General features: G+C 47.0%; 1 protein-coding gene across 1 annotated transcript; it reads right to left on the bottom strand.

Moving 5' to 3' along the window:
* Positions 1 to 3,484: 3,484 nt before the first annotated feature.
* On the bottom strand, positions 3,485 to 20,489 carry LOC139257607 (adhesion G-protein coupled receptor G1-like). Its single transcript, XM_070874545.1, has 7 exons — positions 20,345 to 20,489; positions 19,346 to 19,480; positions 13,585 to 13,701; positions 13,443 to 13,485; positions 13,249 to 13,355; positions 9,069 to 9,187; positions 3,485 to 6,844 (listed from the first exon to the last, which is right to left on the bottom strand). Exons 1-7 carry the CDS (start codon positions 20,459 to 20,461, stop codon positions 6,778 to 6,780), a joined length of 705 nt encoding a protein of 234 aa, XP_070730646.1. The 5' UTR covers positions 20,462 to 20,489; the 3' UTR covers positions 3,485 to 6,777.
* Between the last annotated feature and the right edge of the window lie 886 nt (positions 20,490 to 21,375).

Below are 21,375 nucleotides of genomic sequence, written 5' to 3'. Positions count from 1 at the left end.
AGTAGTGTTCCTTCCTCCGACATGACACCTGACACATTGGATTCAAGCTTCCAGCATCTGGCTGGCCTTGAACTGTTCCAGAGAACGGGCTACAACAAAGCTTCAGTGTAAGGATTAACAGGGCTAAGGCCCACATTCATGTGGACACCAGCACTTGAACCCTCTGACCACTTGTACACATATGTGGATGAACAGCCGCTATTTCAAACCTTTTGGGAGTTGTCCATTTTGCTTGTAATTCTTTTGCTGCCACATGACAGGCTACTGCATTGACTGGGTGAAGAAAGGAATGGAACCTTGTGAGCAGACAACACTTAAATGGCATAAAGTGGGGTGAAGAGAATCCTGATGGAGAGAGAAATAGCGATAAGGTGTAATCTGATAGAGAGAAATAATTGGAGAGAATAGCAACAGTTCATAAAGAAAATGCACCAGCAAATCTGGGAGGTGAGGTCAGAATTAAAGAGCAAAGTGGAAGAAGGTTCCCATGGGGCAGGGGCGGGAGGGATGTGGGATTGTGGATTGATAATAACAAAGTGAAACCAAGACAGATGAACGAGGTTAAGGAAACCAGTTTAAAGGAAGGGGACTGGAAGATCATGGGCAAAACCGCAGTTATTTGGAATAAGGGAGTCAACATGGTGCCCAATTATTCTCAAAAGGCAGCAGAGGGAATTTAAAAAGTTATTTTGTTTTTAAATAATGTCTTTTTTAAGAAATATAGTTTTATTTTTTAAATGTTTTATTTAAAAAGCAAACCACTGTTGGTAGCCAGGGGACTGGAATGATCTTATGGTCCATTCAGGCAGGGTTTAAATTCCCTGGGCCCAAAATTCACCATCCCAGAAGGGACAGCTACCGTGGAGTTTGGGCGGTCGACCTAAAAAATCGATCGGTCGCCAAGGTCGGATGATTTTCCCTCCCTGAGCCATAGCCAGCTCGGGGGGGGATTTGAGCGGTGTGCACGTCCACCAGAAACGGCGCGGTGAAGCTACTGTAAAGAAGACATTCCAGCGGTGAGCTCTGCAGCGTGCAGGCCGCTGGAAAACGATCAGGACAGGGATTTCCAGCTGCAAAAAGGTAAGACTTTTCCCAGCAGTGCTCCCGCGAGGTATTCGAGTCGCTGCTCGAACGGGACACCGCTGGAGTGTTGCTGCAATCGGGGCCCTTTGGTAGGGAAATCGTTTTATTAATTTTAGTGTTGTTATTTAAAATTACAGCATCCACTGTATTTATATTTTAATAGTTTTATTAATTTTAGTGTTGTTATTTAAGATTACAGCATCCACTGTATTTATATTTTAATAGTTTTATTAATTTTAGTGTTGTTATTTAAAATTACAGCATCCACTGTATTTATATTTTAATAGTTTTATTAATTTTAGTGTTGTTATTTAAGATTACAGCATCCACTGTATTTATATTTTAATAGTTTTATTAATTGCTTTGGCTCCTTTCAACCTGCTGAGTGCTGCTCAGAGGTTTGCACATACTTTTGTACAACTTTCAGGTCTAACTCTTTAGTGGAGGCCTGTGGGCTGCAGAGACCTGCTTGGTAGGGTTCACCCTGAGGATGGGAGAATGGGAGGAGTGTTGGGAGAGCGACACCTGGTACACCTGCTCAGAAGCAGGGTGGCATGCAGGAGAAGGCATCGCCGCCATCACCATGAAGCGAGGCATCGGGCAAGGGAGGCAGCAGCCATGATCGTTCATTCTACGCCAGACCAGTGAGCCCGCCGCCTTCGTCAGCCCAAATCAGGATTGTGGTTGGAGACAAGGGATATCCCCTGTCCACTCCACTGCGGAACCCCAGGACAGCGCCAGAGCATGCATAAAATGACACTCCCTGTGCCACCAGGTGCATCGTCGAGCAGTGCATAGGCATTCTTAAGCAGATGTTCTGGTCCCTGGCCCGCTCTGGTGGCACCTTGCAGTACTCTCCTCAATGGGTCTCCATCATTGTCGTGGTCTGCTGCATGCTGCAAAACCTGGCCATCGTGAGGGGACAGCCGTCGGAGTTCGAGCCAGCAGCACCACCTGAGGAGGAGGAGGAGGAGGAATAGGAGGAGGAGGAGGCGTAGGAGGAGGTGCAGGAGGAGGAGGATCCCCATCGCCCCAGAGCTATGAGACCTCGACCCAGCCCCACCCTGGAAGGGCTGGGTGCAGACTGGCCAGCACCCTCATGGGAGGGTGCGTCCTTACCTAAATGGAGGTTCCTGACACCTCCCCTGCAATCTCCCACCATTCATTATGTACTGGCGGTCTGCCAGGTCACCCCACATCAGGAAACAGTATTTTTTTTCTGTCCTCCACACCGTCCATCAGTGTCTCCAGCTCCATATCAGTGAACCTGTTGGCTCTCCTTGCACCTCTTACACCAGCCATCCTTCCAACCTCCTTCCCCCCTCAGGGCCTTGCTGCAAGCCCAGGCCTTTAAAAAGGCCAGGGAGAAGCTGGCTCATTAGTAACCCTTACCTACATGCTGAATTTCTCAGGGGTGATAACGTTCAAATTAAGACAGCCACACCGCTGAAAAAGCCACTTTGGAAGGGTTCATTAGCGCTGGAACCCATTTGTTCACTTTTGCAGCTGAATATGGGGTGGCCCAGCCACGGAAAATGTTGGCACTAATGGCCACAAAAGGTGGGGTGCAGACCAGCTTTCCAGCGGTACTGAATTTCGGGCCCCCTTTTTGCTATTAGGCAATTTAGAACAATAACTTTTTTTTAAAATTCTCAGCATAAATAGTTATTTGGTACTACTGTGAGAACGAAGTTTTAAAATATTACATAGATTACACAGAATTTACAGCACAGAAACAGGCCATTCGGCCCAACAGGTCTATGTCGGTGTTTATGCTCCAAACAAACCTCCTCCCACCCTACTTCATCAACCCTCTCAGCATAACCTTGTATTCCTTTCACCCTCATGTATTTATCCAGCTTCCTTGTTATTCACCTTAATTACTTCATGTGTTAGCGAGTTCCACATTCTATCCTCTCTCTGGGTAAAGAAGTTTCTCCAGAGTTCCTTATTGAGTAATTGTGTCCCAAGTGGCAACGAGAGAGGGATTTTCAATTAAATTGAGTAAATATGCTGCGTTGGCATCCAGTTTTGTCATTATTGTATCATTGTTTCCCAAGATTGCTAAAAAGAATCAGACAGATATAACACTGTTATAGGAGTCATTTTATGTTATTATTGTCCCGTACATTATCGAAGAAAATAAATTCTCACCAAGTACAATAATGATCAGTGATGTTTGTTTTACATATTTGTGGTACATCAGGTGACGCGATAACTTCAAACTGTCTAAATATAAAGCAAAATCTCACCCTCAACCTCAATAACATTCCGTTGTATAATAACTAAAATATTAAAATAAAGCACATTGGCCACAAACTCTAAACAAGCTTTCTAATAATTTTATAAATTGCACCATTTTGCTTTGAGTACATTTTCTAAAGAAAAATACTTGTGTCAAGTAGAAAAACACATCAGTAATATTTAACACAATTATATAATGATAAAAAAATGTTAAAATAAAACCTTAAAATCACTTCAAACTACTAAAACTAAGTTTCAGATTGCTGGTGAAATATGCCACATTGGTTGACCACTGTGTAAGAGCTAAGACAAGACTTAAATCTTGAGATTGTAAGAAATATAATAATTAAGAATGTATAGTAAGAAGAGTATCTGAATTCACCCTTATCCTGCAGTCATGGATTCCTGTTGTGCACTCTGAGGGATCTGTGGATTTCTACAGTGAACTTCTAGGAAAGTTAATGCACCAAGATCAACACCAACTACTCTAAAATAAAAAGAGAAATGCTGCAAATACTCAGCAGGTCAGGCAGCATATGTGGAGAAACATAATCTAACTTCCATCAATTTCTATCCTGTGCAGCACCTAACAATCTGCCCAAGATTCACATTCAACCACACCTTTCTTTCACTTCCTTCCTCACCTTGTATATGTCCTACTGCTGACTACAACCTTGCTAACTCACTCATTACCCCATACAGACTTTTGAAGACAATATTAAATCCTAACGTACCTATTATTACAGCCAAGAATAATTTAATCTCAAGATGATGCAGAGGAGATTTACGAGGATGCTGCCTGGAATGGAGAATCTTAGCTATGAGAACAGATTGGATAGGCTGGGTTTGTTCTCCTTGGAACAGAGGGGGCTGAGGGGAGACCTCATTGAGGTGTATAACATTTTGAGGGGCGTGGATATACTGGATAGCAAGGACGTTTTCCCTTGGTGGAGGGGTCATTTACGAGGGGGCATAGGTTTAAGGTGGTTGGTGGAAGGTTTAGAGGGGATTTGACGGGGGCTTCTTCACGCAGAGGGTTGTGGGGGTCTGGAACTCGCTGCCTGGAAGAGTGGTGGAGGCAGAAACCCTCACCACATTTAAAAGGTGTTTGGATGTGCACTTGAAGTGCCGTAACCTGCAGGATTACGGACCTAGAGCTGGTAAGTGGGATTAGACTGGATAACCTCTTGTTGGCTGGCACAGACACGATGGTAAGTACATCATGAAATCTATTACAGCCAGAGTGATTTCCTGGACTAGTTTCGATCACCTGGATGGGTTGGAGAGGAATTTTCCCATATTTTTTGTCCCCCAATTGGCCTGGGTTTTTATCTGTTTTTTTGCCTCATCCAGGAGATCGCATGGCTCCGGGTGGTGTGGAGTGTAAAATGTTGCGATACATGGGGTATCGCAGTTGTGTGAGATGGACTGGTTGGGCCGGATGCTCTTTACCTGTCTGCCATTGTTCATTGTTCATAGATTTATATGTAACCTTCAGGGCTGCTGATCGAGGGCCATGTGGCTCTTTGTCGGCCGGTGCGGACACATTGGGCCGAAATGGCCTCCTTCTGCAATGTAAATTTCTATGTTTCTATAAGTATTATTGTATGAGATTGGCAAGTATGATCCAAAATAATAACTAAGGAGACAAGGAAGACATTTTGTGGGGGAGGGTAATGGCTCACCTGCTCTGGGAATGGTTGTGCTTCCAGTGATAATTGTGGTGTTGGGTGTATATATACCCTACAGTGGAGAATGGTTTCCCTCGTGCTGTTTAACACACTAAATAGAGCGGTGCTGTCCTGTGTCTGCAAAAATGTAGTGGGGTGGGTGAGGCAGGATTAGAGATGGTCATGAATTCTCTTTACTGTATTTATCACCAGACTGAATCAAAGGATTCTGCTGCTGCAGCTCCCTAAAACTTCAGCATCTCGATTAAGAACGACAACAATATTGAAGCTTTTCCAATTTATGCAGACTGGATGCTTTGGTTATATGTGTATTATTTTCTGTGGGGGTCACTTTCTTTGGGGGTTCTCTCAAGCTCCGCCCGAAGAACTGTGGAAACTCCAGAAACATGGCCGAAATGCAGGGGAACCCCGCAGAAATTCACCACCACTACATTGAGGAATCATGTGTCAGAATGGGAGCAGAAAATACAGCCACCAAACAAAACAGAATACTTCACATTCACCCTCACCAAAGATACGTAACAGAAAGCACGGAGCACTGAAAGTTTACATTGTGCCTTTCAAATAGCAGATGCTGGCAGAATGCCTTCATTCCTGTCTTTGTAAACCAGCTCAGCAAGAAATAATGGAAAGTCATGGCATTCCATTCCAGAGGTTTACATCGTGAAATACTTCCACAATCACTCAGTCGCCATTCACTGTGCAGGCACAAGGCAATCCAGATATCCATCTGCACATATTTTGACAGCAAAACATAGAATTACAGAGAATTTTACATCACAGAATCAAGCTATTCGGCCCAACTGGTCCACGCCGATGGTTAAGCTCCATACAACTATTAAAATGATTATATTTAAAGTCTAATTTCCTGAATACACAGAAAAAACCTCACTGCTAACAGAGTAATTCTCAGCCCTGTCCCTTGCATTATCTGTTGTACTCAAAAATCACAGAACTGGAAAAGTTCATGTTGCAAGAAGAATGTCACAACATTGGTAACACTGGGCTTTAATGAGGGGCCCATCTGATATCAGAATTTAAAAGTTACGTGGTAGATTATTGGGGGGAGCAGCGAGGGAGCAGGGGGCGGGGGGCACGGTGGGTGGGTGAGGGTGGTGTGCAGGGATTGAAAATAAAAAATCAGCAACATTTAGGCCTTTCAATGATGAAAACTGAATGCCTACTGGGATCCACTTCCATCTTTCCCATTACCCTCATCTACATTACGGAAAGCCATTAGGCCAGTTTGCTGCCCATTTTGAAACTACAGCAGTTTGCTTCTTGGATTTCAGTAATGCTGTTTGAACAGCACAGTCATGCATCTTGATACAAAAGGGGGCAGACCGTAAATAGAAAGAAGTGGACATTCCTCATTCAAGATCGATAACCAGCCTTCACTTCTTAAAAGGGAAACACAGTGCAATATTAAGATAGAGGAATGGTTTGATTTCTCCTCTTTCTTCTCCCACACACAAAATTAAGCAAGAGCTGTAGCAAGATCAGAATTGCAACAATCAATTTAAAAAGGAAGCCTGGCTTCACTAGAAAGCAAGCAACTGGAGGATGCTCCTTCAGTACTGACGGAGTTGTGGTTTTATTACATGTATTCACGATGCACTATTACATACAGAGCATCACCTCTAGTTACAAGCTAACATTCTTGTGTCTCTTTATTAGCAGAGGGTTTGGAAATTCCTCAGCTATTTGAAAAGTCCCCTGCCTCCAGAATGCAACGACAATGCAGAGACATAATCCGGGATCATTGTGTTTCCATTGTGTTCGATCTGGAGCCTGCGGCCTGTTTCACTGAACGCTGAGACAGTTTTCTGTTGAAAAAAACCCAACCATCTTATAAAAGAAGACAAACAACCAATGACTTATTTCAGAGTGAACTGGTTTATTTAGCTTAATCCCACCATCAGTTTCAAACACTGTGGCACCCTTATTCATATCGTTGGACTTTAAGCGACAATTTTCTGACAATAAAGACAAACATTTGAGGCCCGAAATTATTGAGTCAGGTATGGAAAAACTTGGGTGGATCTCCTGCGAGGGGCAGGAATTTGGAATGGTTTCCGCATCAGTTAAGTTGGATCTGAAATCCCGATTGGGAGGGAGGTGGCTGTGTCTTCAAGCCACGTCCCCTACATAGCGACAGAAGTTTGAGGCCATTTCAGGGAGTGGTCACAGGCTAGCCCGGGAATTCCGGCCACCACCTCACTCTTAGGTCCAGCAGATCCCATGCCTGCTAAAGACAGGTGTAGCCTCTGTAATGGGCCGACCGAATACCAAAGTACAAAAGTAATCAATCCACTAAGTGCAGGCTCTGGTTCCCCTTCAGGGAATTTTATTTTCAATTTTCCCTTCAGCCCATTAAGGGCCTCTGAAGGGACAGGCTGCCATTCCAATTTATCGTGTGGGGGAGGGGTGGGTGCCACTGTAGTACCTCTACAGGTGCGAGACACCCCCTTCTATTATTAACATGAACCTCGGGTATGGTAGCATAATAGTTATGTTACTGGACTAGTAATCCGATAGGCCTAGACTAATGGTTTCCGCCTCAGTTAAGTTGGATCTACAATCCCAGCAGCTGGGGAATTTAAATTCTGTGAATTAAATTTGTAAAAATCTGGAATAGAAAGCTAGTATCAGTTATATTGACCAAGAAACTACCAGATTATTATAAAAACCCATCTGGTTCACGCATGTCCTTTTGGGAAGGAAAACTTACCTGGTCTGTGAAAAGCCTGACTCCAGACCCACAGCAATGTGGTTGACTCTGAAATGGCCTAGCAAGCCACTCAGTTGTATAAGGCGGCTCATCACCACCTTCGCAAGGAGGAGTAGGAATGGGCAATAAATGCAGGCCTTGCCAGTGACGACCACATCCCATGAATGAATAAATTAAAGAATGACTCCATCCCCAGGATTTGAGATGGTGTCAGCAGCCTGTAGAGTTGGCAGCCAGAATTCACACCTGATTGCAATTCCTGCAACGGAGTGAAAACCCAGCAATTTCAGAGTCTGACATCAAAGCAGTAACACTAGATAAATATTGGCCAGGACACCAGGGATAACTCCCCAGCTCTTCTTCAAAAGAGTGCCATGGGATCTTTTATGCCACCTGAGGGAGCAGATGGGTTCTCGGTTTAATGTCTCATCTGAAAGACAGAACCTCTGACAGTGCAGCACTCTCTCAGTACTTCACTGAGGTGTCAGCCTAGATTATGTGCTCATGTGTCTGGAGTGGAACTTGAACCCACAACTATTTTTGTCACAATTTCAAAATAAAGAAGCATTAACAGTGGCAACATTTAATTTGTCTCACATGCCTGAAGGCCCTAAAAATATTAGAAGGCAAGGGTGAACTGATGAAAGCATATTCCGGGAGAGGAGCAAAGCTCAAGCCCCAGCTCCTGGGAGAAGGTCGACTCTGAAGGCAAAATCTATTTAAGTGATTTTCAGCAATGAATGGACATTTTTGGAATAAGCTTAAAGATTGCCGTTTTGAATTATTTCAGGAATTAGGTGTAAAACCCCTGATACATTCGCTCCTGGCATGTGCCGGGAGACCATATCGTAACATTGCTTACTCCCAGTCTGTGGTTTTCCATCTGCTAACTTCAATGGATGAAGAATTGCAGGCTAGTATTGCACAATTCTGCAATGAGCATATTGGAATATTTAGTATTATATTCTGGGGTTGTTGTCAAAGTAAGATGGTAGTCAAAAGTATTTTGAAGCATCTCCTCCTCCTTCTCACCAACTGTTTATTGCTAGCTGTTTGTTGATTGGTAGTTTTCATACTACCCATTAGATCAAGAAATTAGAGATAGTCAAAGGATGAATTGAAATACACAGTAGTTAAAACATGAAACATCTCATTTGGTCCAACCAGTCTGTATCAGCATACGACCATACACTTTATATGATTGGTCATTCACCAGAAGAGGTAAATCTATGGCGTGGAAATGAAAAGCAGAACGGAATTTCAGCAGGAGTGCACTTAGAGAGGAGAGCTACAGCCCCAGGTGAAACAGATTATCCTACCTGATATTCTTGTTGCAGTAAATCGTAACCACAACAAAAATGATAAAAGCTCCACAGGCAATCAATGCAATATAATGATTCGCTAAAGCTGAAGGTGAGGTACTGTCACTGCCATGACCCTTTGGGAAAAAAATACTCAGTGTTAACAGATCAAAGCAGCATTTACGTTCTAGTCAGCTCCATTGAAGTAAAATTGGGCGGAGAGTAAACGAGGTGTTACACCCAAACACACCTCGCCGGGCACATTAGATCATAATCAGGCTTTTGCGTTACACTCCACAAATCTGGAATTCTCCAGTGAAACAACTAAATTAGCGGACGTGGCATATTGAGTGGATATCTATGATAAAATTTTCTGAAGGAGTTTGCATTTATACAAAATTGTTATCCAGTTTAAGCATTAAAAAGATAGCAGGGCCAATTTTGTCCCCTGGTATAAGTTAATTAAGAAGTGCTGATGCCAATCCATCCTAAATGATTCCCAGTACCAGCTGCAGATTTGGGCAGTGTAACAGACACACCACTGTTGGGGTGGAACATTTCATGTAAGGCAAATTTAAAGGGCTGCTAACAAAACTCCTGAAAGGTGTTGGTAAGGCTCAAAAGGCATCACCGCCCATTAGTAGATTATTCCAAGGCTGAAGGAACAAGGGATTGAGCAACGGCAGGCAAAAATGAAAGGATAGGAAACATAAGATATAAGCTTGAGTCTGAGCAAATGACAGAGCAGCCCAACAACCAATCCACGTTTGATGGCTCCTTAAGTGCACAGTGCATTGCAGCATGCCTAGATAGAGAAAGCACGTTTCTGTCTCTGGCTGTACCAGCCTTGCACTACATTGTAGTTTCAGGTGTCTTTCAGCAGGTGACAGAGCTCTGCACCTGGCTCGCTGATGACTCATGAAGACAGTTTCCCATGGTTGTCGACAGGTTGATGTGCCAGAACCTGCATATATAGATGGTGGGATCATGGCAGAGGCTGCTAATCTGGATTCACTGGCTTTTGATCACCCTGACAGGCTTTCTTCTAACAACTGTCAATAAAAACACCGCAAACGGTGACTGGGAACTCTTATGAAGTCTCCCACAGTACATGTTAGGCATGTGCATATATTATTGGTGCCACTGGGTCTTCTGTTCCAGGTTTATTTGGGAATAGGAGCCTTTGCATGCAGAAACCTGCCCCGATATTCCTCCCAATTTTGCTGGGCACTGCACAGGCTCAGCAGAACTGAGGTGCACTGTGCCTGTCCAGGCCTCAGAGTGCCTTATTTGGTGAGCCAAGTTATTTCATAGCCCAGTTGCTCCTTCCCCCACCTCCCCTACTTACAGCTGCCTATTTTACGTTCAAAAAATTGGCACTGGGCCTCCAAACTGCTTTGTGATCTTTCTTGCCTGATGTACAACAGTACTGTGGTCAAAGGCATTTTGAGGTGAGATTGTTTTAGCCAACCCCTAATAAATATATGTAAATGAGGGTCCTATTCCTGTTTGGTCAAGGCTACCTCTTTGGCCAAGCTTTTGGTCATCTGTCCTAATATCTCCTTATGTGGATCGCCACAACCCCATACGACAGGCGGCAACAAACAGCAGCAGGCATCATATCTGCGGCCATGGCTGCAGCCTGCTTTGGAGTGTTCCCCGTCGGACTGGAAGCCAAGCCTGTCAATCAGGCTGACTTCCGGACAGGGAACCTATCAAACCAAAACTACACACGCTGTGGAGTCAAAACTCTCCAACATTAACTATTTAGATGAAGGAATTGAGTGTAATATCTCCAAGTTTGCAGATGACACTTAACTGGGTGGCGGTGTGAGCTGTGAGGAGGACGCTAAGAGGCTGCAGGGTGACTTGGACAGGTTAGGTGAGTGGGCAAATGCATGCAGATGCAGTATAATGTGGATAAATGTGAGGTTATCCATTTTGGGGGCAAAAACACAAAGGCAGAATATTATCTGGATGGCAGCAGATGAGGAAAAGGGGAGGTGCAACGAAACGTGGGTGTCATGGTTCATCAGTCACTGAAAGTGGGCATGCAGGTACAGCAGGCCATGAAGAAGGCAAATGGTATGTTAGCCTTCATAGCTAGGGGATTTGAGTATAGGAGCAGGGAGGTCTAACTGCAGTTGTACAGGGCCTTAGTGAGGCCTCACCTGGAATATTGTGTGCAGTTTTGGTCTCCTAATCTGAGGAAGGACGTTCTTGCTCTTGAGGGAGTGCAGCGAAGGTTCACCAGACTGATTCCAGGGATGGTTGGACTGTCATATGAGGAGAGACTGGATCAACTGGGCCTTTATTCACTGGAGTTTAGAAGGATGAGAGGGGATCTCAAAGAAACGTATAAGATTCTGACAGGACTGGACAGGTTAGATGCGGTAAGAATGTTCCCGATGTTGGCGAAGTCCAGAACCAGGGGACATAATCTTAGGATAAGGGGTAGGCCATTTAGGACTGAGATGAGGAGAAACTTCTTCACTCAGAGAGTTGTTAACCTGTGTAATTCCCTGCCGCAGAGAGTTGTTGATGCCAGTTCATTGGATATATTCAAGAGGGAGTTAGATATGGCCCTTACGGCTAAGGGGATCAAGGGGTATGGCGAGAAAGCAGGAAAGGGGTACTGAGGGAATGATCAGCCATGATCTTATTGAATGGTGGTGCAGGCCGAATGGCCTACTCCTGCACCTATTTTCTATGTTTCTATGTTTCTATGCGGAGAAACCCGAACTTCCGGGTATCCCAACACAAACCCACCCACCCACCCCCGCCTATTCAGCCCACTCCTGTCAAGATTCAGCCCATAATCTACAGCGAGGCCATTCAGGAGAAAAATCAGGAAGCACTTTTTTACACAAAAGGAAGTAGAAATCTGGAACTCTCTCGTCCAAAAGGCATTGGCTGTTGGATCAATTGCAACTTTCAAGACCGAAGTGGATACATTTTTGTCATGTAAGGGTATCAAGGGATATGGTGCAAGATGGTAAAATGGAGACGAGGTGCAGATTAGCCATGATCTAACTGAATGGTGGAGCAGGCTCGAGGGGCTGAATGGTCTATTGTGTTCCTGATTATCGTATGTACCTCAAGGAATGTTTGGCGGCAGTGAGCCCAAGATTCCAAAAGGTACCCCCATTAGGGACTTCAACTGCAAGCCTCTCCCACGGGATGGATTTAGGTTTTAAGGAGCCCGTCTTCAAACTGGAACAAAAATCTTTAGCTGCAAAATCAGCAGAAAGCATTCCCAGCACTCTCTGGGCAATTGCCATTCACCTTCCTCCAAGCTGCACTGCAGGGACATTCCCTGCAGAAAGCCGACACTCTGTTTCTATGGGTGCTCCTGATCTGTGACCAGCAGGAATGTAGGAAAGCTGGTCACATGTCGGAGTGACATCATATGACCCTTATTTACATGTCTCTTAAATGTCTGCTTATTTCAGCTACTCCTAATTGCATGTGAAGAGCAGGCAGGCAGGCAGGAAAATTCATCAGAGGGGCAACAGGTGAAATTCTCAAATTTCCTGCGTTCCGAGCTCCTAAAACAGGTGCACTATGGCCATGAGGCTGGGCAAAATCGACTCTACTTGGTGTGCGGTGCAAATTAAATGTGACAAAGTATGACCAAATCTGAACAAGCTGCACCAATCACTTGAACTAGGAATGCCTCTATCTTGAATATTGCCAAAACCTCATCACTAACCCAACAGCAGAGGTCCCTGGCTTCAACCTCTCTCGAAGACAGTGGACGGCGCTCAACCCAGTCTGCACAGGGCACGGACGATGCAGTCACCTGCTTCACAAGTGGAAGATGAGGGACGACCCGAAGTGTGACTGTGACCATTAGTCCCAGACCACGGAACACATCACATCAACCTGCCCACTAAGGCACCCCATTTCTCCACTCGGCATCTCAGGAGGCCATCGATTGGTCATCCCATTATAAACTTTTCCCATCATACCAAAGTTGTAGTATTGACAACATAACTATCTCTAATAATCATCAATGGCACTCTTGTGATCACACAAGGATGGAATTCATTAATATGGTGAATGCTGACTTCACTGTGCTCAAACTACACTGATTAGGATCAAGTGATCACACAGCGTGGTGAAAGATTAATACAGCTGCTTCCACCCATACAGAATAAGATGAAATACACAGAGTAATGCACAGTATCATTCGTACCAGTAACACAGCAAAATGGGTCAAGTGGTCGCACTTGCAGGTGATGTTATTAAATTCAGTTTCTGTCGTACAACCAGCCTCACTCCAATCACCACTACTTGTGCTCCCTGTAATGAAAAGTTACAAAGTCAGCGGCTGTTCCTTTACTCATCAGTTCCAGAACTAATTAAGTAACTAATAAAATGATTTTCTACCTGTTTTGAAATCCCAAAAGACACATTTTCCAACTGATTGATTCTAAAATGAAATTGAGTTACAATAATCAAGGACTGTCAGTCATATAAATAATTGATTTTAGTAAGTTGAATAATGAAGAATGAATTTTTTTTTTCTTACCGGCAATGATACGTTCTGAAACTCAATGATCACTGGGTATTTGAGATTTTTAATAGTGACATTCACCACTTTTATTCCAACGACAAGATTGTTTAATACAGTGCTGTTATTGTGACCCTGTAGACACAACATAAACATCATGTAAATTTCTCGAACCAAGTACGGAATATTGTTGGTTACTTTAGACAAGAATAAATTTGAAAACTTTTTACACATGGAATAAATTAGCAATGAGTTGCATCAAAGCTGGTCAGAATCCATTCTTCTGCTTTGTTATTTCTTGTATCTGCCGGTGAAGCTCCCATGGCATTGCCCACAGAAAGTCAGGACAATTTTGTATTACACTAAACGAGGCAGAATCAAAAGCATTTCTGAATGGTGCGAGTGGGCAGCTACAGTTAAGCTACCCATCTCTACCAAAACAGAGGCAGCAGAGCTTTGCACACACATATTTGGTGCATGTGTAGGAATCGCCTCACCAACATTACAAAAAGATGATTGAGACTGGGTTAGTACATTTGCCTTTCACCTTTGAGGGCCTTGTTTCCAATCCAATCTAACTGATCAAATAGGAGTCTCTTTTCTCAAATAGGAGACTATTGATCCAGGATGCTGAATGTGGGGAGCAGAAAAGTTCCCGCTGTGTAGCTGGAAGTGATCTCCTGATCTTGGTACACAGTAAAGGGACACTTACTCTGTAGCTAATTGACCTGACATCAGGTGACACACTGGAAAGTGTTTTGCATTGCCGTAGATGGATGGTCAGTGTTTCTATTCCCCAGTTGCTCGTAGGAGCAATAGCTTCAGCAATTTTCCCAGCTAGTTAAAAGTGCCCCAGAATACTGTGCTGCTCAATTCTTTTGCAAATGCACAATATTTTGCAGTATAAGTGGAGGTTGGTTACAGTTGGTAGGAATGTACTGGCCGGTGGTGGAAAAATCTTTAAATGGAAATCCAGCATGTAGGGAAGATTCATGTTTGAAAATCAAAGCGATGCAAAGGATGAGGGAAACTGACATGGAACTTGCTGCTCCCATAGGGCCCAAGTTTCGAGCCGCGCCTAGAACGGCGCAGTCCCGACCTGGACGCCCGTTTTTCGCGCCACAAAGTGCGCCTAAAAAAAACTCCAGATTCTCTAGCTCCCTGCAGGTCCACTGGCCCTCGGCACAGCGCAGCAGGAGCTGTAGGGGATGGAGCCAGGTCCCTGCGCTGAAAACAGTGCGGGGACCTCTGCACATGCGCGCTACAGTGGGCACGCAAGTGCAGTAGCTCATGGCGCCCGAAACAGTGTGGGAGAGGCCCGAAGCACGCAGCCCCTAGCCCTGGCCGAATGGCCTCACTGGGGCTGCGTGCATAAGGCTCCTCCCACGCCCAGCTCCTGCTTCCTCCCGACCCAACTCGACTCCCGCTTCCCCCCCCCGGACCGGACCCGACACCGACCTGACTCCCGCTTCCCGCCCCCCCCCCCCGCCCCCCGACCGGACCGGACCCGACCCCTCGGACTGGACTCGACCCGACTCCCGCTCCCCCGCCCCCGGACTGGACCCGACCCGACTCCCGCTCCCCCCACCCACCGCCCCCGCGCCCCCACCTCCGCTCCGGACCCGACACCGACACTGACTCCCGCTCCGCCGCCCCCCCCCACCGACCCTGCCTCCGGACCAGACCTGACACCGACACCGACTCCCGCTTCCACCCTGCCCCCCCCCGCCCCCGGACCAGACCCGACACCAACACCGACTCCCGCCTCCACCACCCCCCCGCCCATGCCTCCGGACCAGACCCGACACCGACACCGACTCCCGCTTCCCCCCTTCCCCCCCCGCCCCTGGAGCGGACCCGACACCGACCCGACTCCCGCCTCCACCACCCCCCCCGCCCCCACCTCCGGACCAGACCCGACACCGACTCCCGCTTCCCCCCTTCCCCCCCCCCGCCCCTGGAGCGGACCCGACACCGACCCGACTCCCGCCTCCACCACCCCCCCGCCCCCACCTCCGGACCAGACCCGACACCGACCCGACTCCCGCCTCCACCACCCCCCCGCCCCCGCCTCCGGACCAGACCCGACACCGACTCCCGCTTCCCCCCCTTCCCCCCCCCCACCTCCGGACCAGACCCGACACCGACACCGACTCCCGCTTCCCCCCTTCCCCCCCCCCGCCCCTGGAGCGGACCCGACACCGACACCGACTCCCGCCTCCACCACCCCCCCGCCCCCACCTCCGGACCAGACCCGACACCGACACCGACTCCCGCCTCCACCACCCCCCCGCCCCTGCCTCCGGACCAGACCCGACACCGACACCGACTCCCGCTTCCCCCCTTCCCCCCCCCCACCTCCGGACCAGACCCGACACCGACACCGACTCCCGCTTCCCCCCTTCCCCCCCCCCACCTCCGGACCAGACCCGACACCGACACCGACTCCCGCCTCCACCACCCCCCCGCCCCCGCCTCCGGACCAGACCCGACACCGACACCGACTCCCGCTTCCCCCCTGCTCCCCCCCCGCCCCCGGAGCGGACCCAACACCGACCCGACTCCCGCCTCCACCACCCCCCCGCCCCCACCTCCGGACCAGACCCGACACCGACCCGACTCCCGCCTCCACCACCCCCCCGCCCCCGCCTCTGGACCGGACCCGACACCGACCCGACTCCCGCTCCCCCACCCGCCCCCGGACTGGATCCGACCTGACCTCCCTCCCCCTGACCTGACCTCCCTCTTCCTCCCTCCCCCCGACCCGAACCGAACCGAACCGACCTCCCTCCCACCAACCCCCCGACCCGACCTAACACCACCTACCTGTAAATCTGGTGCTGGGGACGGGCCCAGCCTGAAGTCTCGGGCCCGGCACGTTCAGCCTCCCTCCCCCTTCTCCTTCTCCCCCGCCCCCCCATCTCCTTCCCCCTCCCATCTCCTTCCCCCCCCTTCCCCCCATCTCCTTCCCCTCATCTCCTTCCCCCCCCAATCTCCTTTCCCCCCCCAATCTCCTTCCCTCCATCTCCTTTCACCCCTTCTCCTTTATCCCCTTCTCCCCCCTCCCCTTCTCCCCCCCTCCCCTTCTCCCCATCCCTCCCCCTTCTCCCCCATCCCTCCCCCTTCCCTCCCTCTGCTCCCTCCCTCTCTCCCTCTACCCCCCTCCTCCCCCTCCCCTCGCTGTCAGAAACACAGACACTGACAGATAGAGAATGAGAGACACACAGACAGACAGAGAGATAGAGACACTGACAGAGACACACTGCGGGGGGCGGGGGGGAGGGCATCCCAGCACGCTGTTGGAGGGCTCCAGGTGCTGCAGTCGGTAAGTAGAAAATGTTTTATTTATTGATATTCTTTTTTTTTAATTTCTTATTAATTTTTTTTGATTGATTTATTGGTTGATTTATTGATGTATTTATCATTTATTATTGATGATGGCTCTTTATTTGTAAAACTGTAGTGTTTAATGTTTGTAAACTTCCCTTTAAACCCCCCTATGCCTGATTTTCTAAAGTGCAGACAAGGTTTTTTCGAGCGTACAAAAATCTTCACTTACTCCATTCTAAGTTAGTTTGGAGTAAGTTTTCACTGACGAATGTGTGTGTGCATGGTGTGTGTCTGTGTGGTGTGTGTGTGGTGCGTGTGTGTCTGTGTGGTGTGTGTGCGTGTGTGTGTCTGTGTGGTGCATGTGTGTCTGTGTGGTGTGTGTGCGTGTGTGTGTCTGTGTGGTGCGTGTGTGTCTGTGTGGTGTGTGTGCGTGTGTGTGTCTGTGTGGTGTGTGCGTGTGTGTGTCTGTGTGGTGTGTGCGTGTGTGTGTCTGTGTGTGCCTTCCTCCGTAAGGCCATGACATTTGCATCATGCTGGGTTGAAACATGCCCTCGAGAACTGATCCAGCGCTGCCCTAACACTGAGAAGCTGAGGAAAGCAGCCAGAAAAAGGTCTGTCTCTGTGTAAGTGTGATTCCAAGTTCAATTTTTAAACTGAAGTACGGCTGACTTTGAAGGAATGAGCTGAGCTGTTAACAGGTAAACCTATAGGAAAAATGTGGGAGGTATTCAAAGAAATATTAAGTATAATACCCGACCAATACATACCACTAAAGTGCAAACATTCCACTTGCACAGGCAAGTAACTATGTTCAACTTATGAGGTAAGATGGAATGTAAAACGAAAGGAAATGGTTTACACAAATGGCAAGAACAGTGATAATCCAGCAGAGTGGAAAATATAGAAAGTAACAAAGTGACAGAAGGAAAATATTAAGAACTGCAAAAAGGGAATAGGAAAAAACTTGCAAGTATATAATAGTTAAGAATAAAAGTTTTTTTAAATACCTTTAGAGCAAGAGAGTCTAAGGGAGTTGTGGGCCCATTAACGACAGACACTGGTGACACTGTAATAGTCAGCAATGTGGTAGATTTATTAAACAAGTACAGGTACAGCATCGAAAATCCGGAGTTCCGGAATCCGGACACTGGGATCATACGTGGCAGGTTCGTTCTGAATCCGGAAAATGTTCCGGAATCCGGACCCACCGCCTCCACCCCCTCCCCCCCCCGCCCCACCCACCGTAGCCACCTCTCTGCCGCTGGACTCACCCCCCTCGGGCCATCGACGTCTCCCCCGCTGCCCCGCTGACCTCTTACCCGCCTTCGGGCCGCTGCCGACCTCTCCCCAGCCAACCTCACCCCTGCCTCGGGCCAACCCTGCCCTGCCACCGCTCGGTCGCCCGACCCCCCCTCCCCTTTCTTACTTATCTTGGCCCAAGCATTTCCGGATTCGGGCTGTCGGAAAGACATTCTGAAATCCGGAAATACCCGAATCTGGGCTTGGGCGTTTCTGGATTCCGGTATTTCCAGAATTACCCAGAATCCAGAACGGCCTCGGTCCTGAGGTTTCCGGATTTCAGACGCTCCACCTGTACATGCCTTTATTAGTCGATGCAGAGAATACAAGAGCAGGGAGGTTATGCTTGAACTGTATAGCCACAGCTAGAGTACTTTGTGTAGTTCTGATCACCACATTTCAGGAAATTTGTGATTGCACGAGAGAGGATGCAAAGAAGACTTACAAGGATGTTGCCTGGACTGGAGGATTTTAGCTATGTGGAAAGATTGGATTGGTTGGGTCTGTTTTCTTTGGAACAGAGGAGGCTGAGGGGAGACCTTATTGAGGTGTATAAAATTATGAGGGGCCTAGATATAGTGGATAGGAAGGACCTATTTCCCTTAGCAGAGGGGTCAACAACCAGGGGGCATAGATTTAAAGTAATTGGGAGGAGGTTTAGAGGGGAGTTGAGGGGAAGTTTTTCCCCAAAGGGTGGTGGGTGTCTGGAACTCACTGACTGAAAGGGTGGTAGAGGCAGAAACCCTCACCACTTTTAAAAAGTGCTTGGATGTGCACTTGAAGTGCCGTAACCTACAGCGCTACGGACCAAGAGCTGGAAAGTGGGATTAGGCTGGATAGCACTTTATCGGCCGGCGTGGACACGATGGGCTCAAATGTCCCCTTTCCGTGCTGTAAATTTCTCTGATTCTATAATTGTAGAATACCGGTGAGTCAAACCATCAACTCGGCACAGCAAGAATTAAACAATAATGTGCACAAATAGCTAAAAATATCTCACCAGTTAAAGTGCTCAATGAATAGAATGCAGAAAGTGATATCATTATTGACATAATTATAAGTAGGGTTAAATACTCTTACTGCCATTTGATAAAATCCATGTTCCCATTTCTCATTTAGAAAAGAGTAACTGTGATTCTAATTACGTTACCTGGAACAGTGATGTATTCTTGTATATAGTAAAAATGATTCGAGATGTAGTTGTATTAAAGTGGTTACTACTGTTGTGTAGGAGTGTTGGTGGCAGTTCGATCTTAATCGCTGGGTCCAAGGTAGAGAGATTCCTCTGCGTTTTATGTTTAAGAAAAAAATATAAATTAATTGGTTATCTGGTTGCAATCTGAAATGACATTTCACTTCTTACATTTAGGAGTAACATGCTCAAAGCGTCTGGTTGGGTGAAAGTGGTTACCTTTAGTGGGAAATCTGGACATTTGCTGTGAGGGTTATTTATCGCTACTGGTCGTAACCACCACATCAAAATATAGTAACAGGGGCCTGGGACCAGACAAATGATCACGGCCATCAGATAAGGAAGAGTGGAAAGCTTAAGCAATAATTGGAAGTTGGGTCACAACATCGGAAGTATAATTGTTGGGATCACCCCAAAGCCATTTGAACTCACTGCTGGAATTCTTCTCTACTAGGAATAGGATTCAAGTTCAGTGCTACACGAGAAAACGTCTGGGGGAATTTTAACTTAACTGGCCTAATGGGAAACTGATGCAACAGGGCAACCCATTTTACACGCCGCTGGATTTTACTTTCTATTGGAGTGTGTAAAATCGATGCTGATCTGCTGGGTTTCCCAGTACTACGACCACCCCCACCCACCCCGTAAATATCAGGGCTGTTAATTCAGGATCAGACAATCACTCATTTTCTTAACAAGAAATGAAAAGAGAAGTGTATGTTTGGGGGTGGGGATGGGTGGGGCGGGGGGTGGGATGGGGGACGGGACAGAAAGCAAGTGAACATCATACATTCAAATTATTAGCAATAACAAAAGCAAGATATTGCAGTACTGAGAAGAGAGATACATCACAGCATGGCCGGGCAGATACTCCTCCTGCCACAAGTCCTCTAACTGGGCCACAAGTGACATTGTCCACACTTCCAACTGACACCACAAGAATCCCAACAGACTCACCGTATCTGGATTAGGAAACTCGACTCCTGTGAAATTTTCAGTGTTTATTTTTAGAATGTAAAATGCTATATATTCTGTTTCGCCAACTTCACTTTCCCCTTCGAAATGTATCTCCATGAATATATTTTCCAGATATGAGATGATTGAAGATCTATAAAAGAACGACAATGCAAGAATATTACTGACTGGGAAATAGCTAACAATAGAGGGTAAGGGTTAATTTGCTGAGTGTGTGTTGATCAGGATTAATGATGTTTTATGGTGCAGTGGCCTGAGGCCAACAATGCACCCAAGGGTGCCTGAGCACTGGGTGGGTGGGGAAGGCGCAAGTGGAAAGAGGCTGAAGCTCGTGCACAAGCTGGGCGCTAGGCTCATTAGGCCTCTGTCTTTAATGTAAATATGGCAGCTGACCCATAATGCAGCTGGAGCTTCAGTTACTCATTAGGAACAGATGCTGAACGCGAGGTTACATTCCCGATTAAAATAAATTCTCACAAGTTACTGCCAGCTGGCCCGAACACCCCGGGATCTGCCCACTTCCTGTTAGCCAGTCAATTGCCTAGTGGAACAGTGCAGGCAGGCGTTGCTCGATAAAGTGCTCCATGCATGTCGAGAGTCACTTGGATTGAGACAAAATTATGTAAATTAGCTGACCGGGAATTAGCTGGTGTGGTCAGCACATTTGTACACAGGTACTGAGTGACTTTGTCAGAGCCATTGAGTTTACTCACTTGTTAACCATAACCAAAGGTGCATAAATGATGGAAAGTATAGTTCTGAGTAGGAGAAAGGAGATCTCCGAAAGTCCACTTATTCAAGAAGACTCCACATTATTGCAGACTGTAGGAGGCAATCTCACCAGAGGAGGCCACCCACTCATAACAGCAGCTTCAGCAAATGTAGGATGGCACTGTGCAGAGGGTGAACACATGTCTCCCACTCACTGCACTTGGAAGGATTGCAGATAGTGGGGTTGATCACCAATGTGATTATTGAGAGTAACTAAATGATCTTATCTTCACATATCTCTA

Source organism: Pristiophorus japonicus, unplaced genomic scaffold (assembly GCF_044704955.1).
Source record: "Pristiophorus japonicus isolate sPriJap1 unplaced genomic scaffold, sPriJap1.hap1 HAP1_SCAFFOLD_884, whole genome shotgun sequence".
NCBI classification, from domain to species: Eukaryota; Metazoa; Chordata; class Chondrichthyes; family Pristiophoridae; genus Pristiophorus; species Pristiophorus japonicus.
Note: the sequence above shows the minus strand (reverse complement) of the source record. Positions and strands in the feature narration are given on the sequence as shown.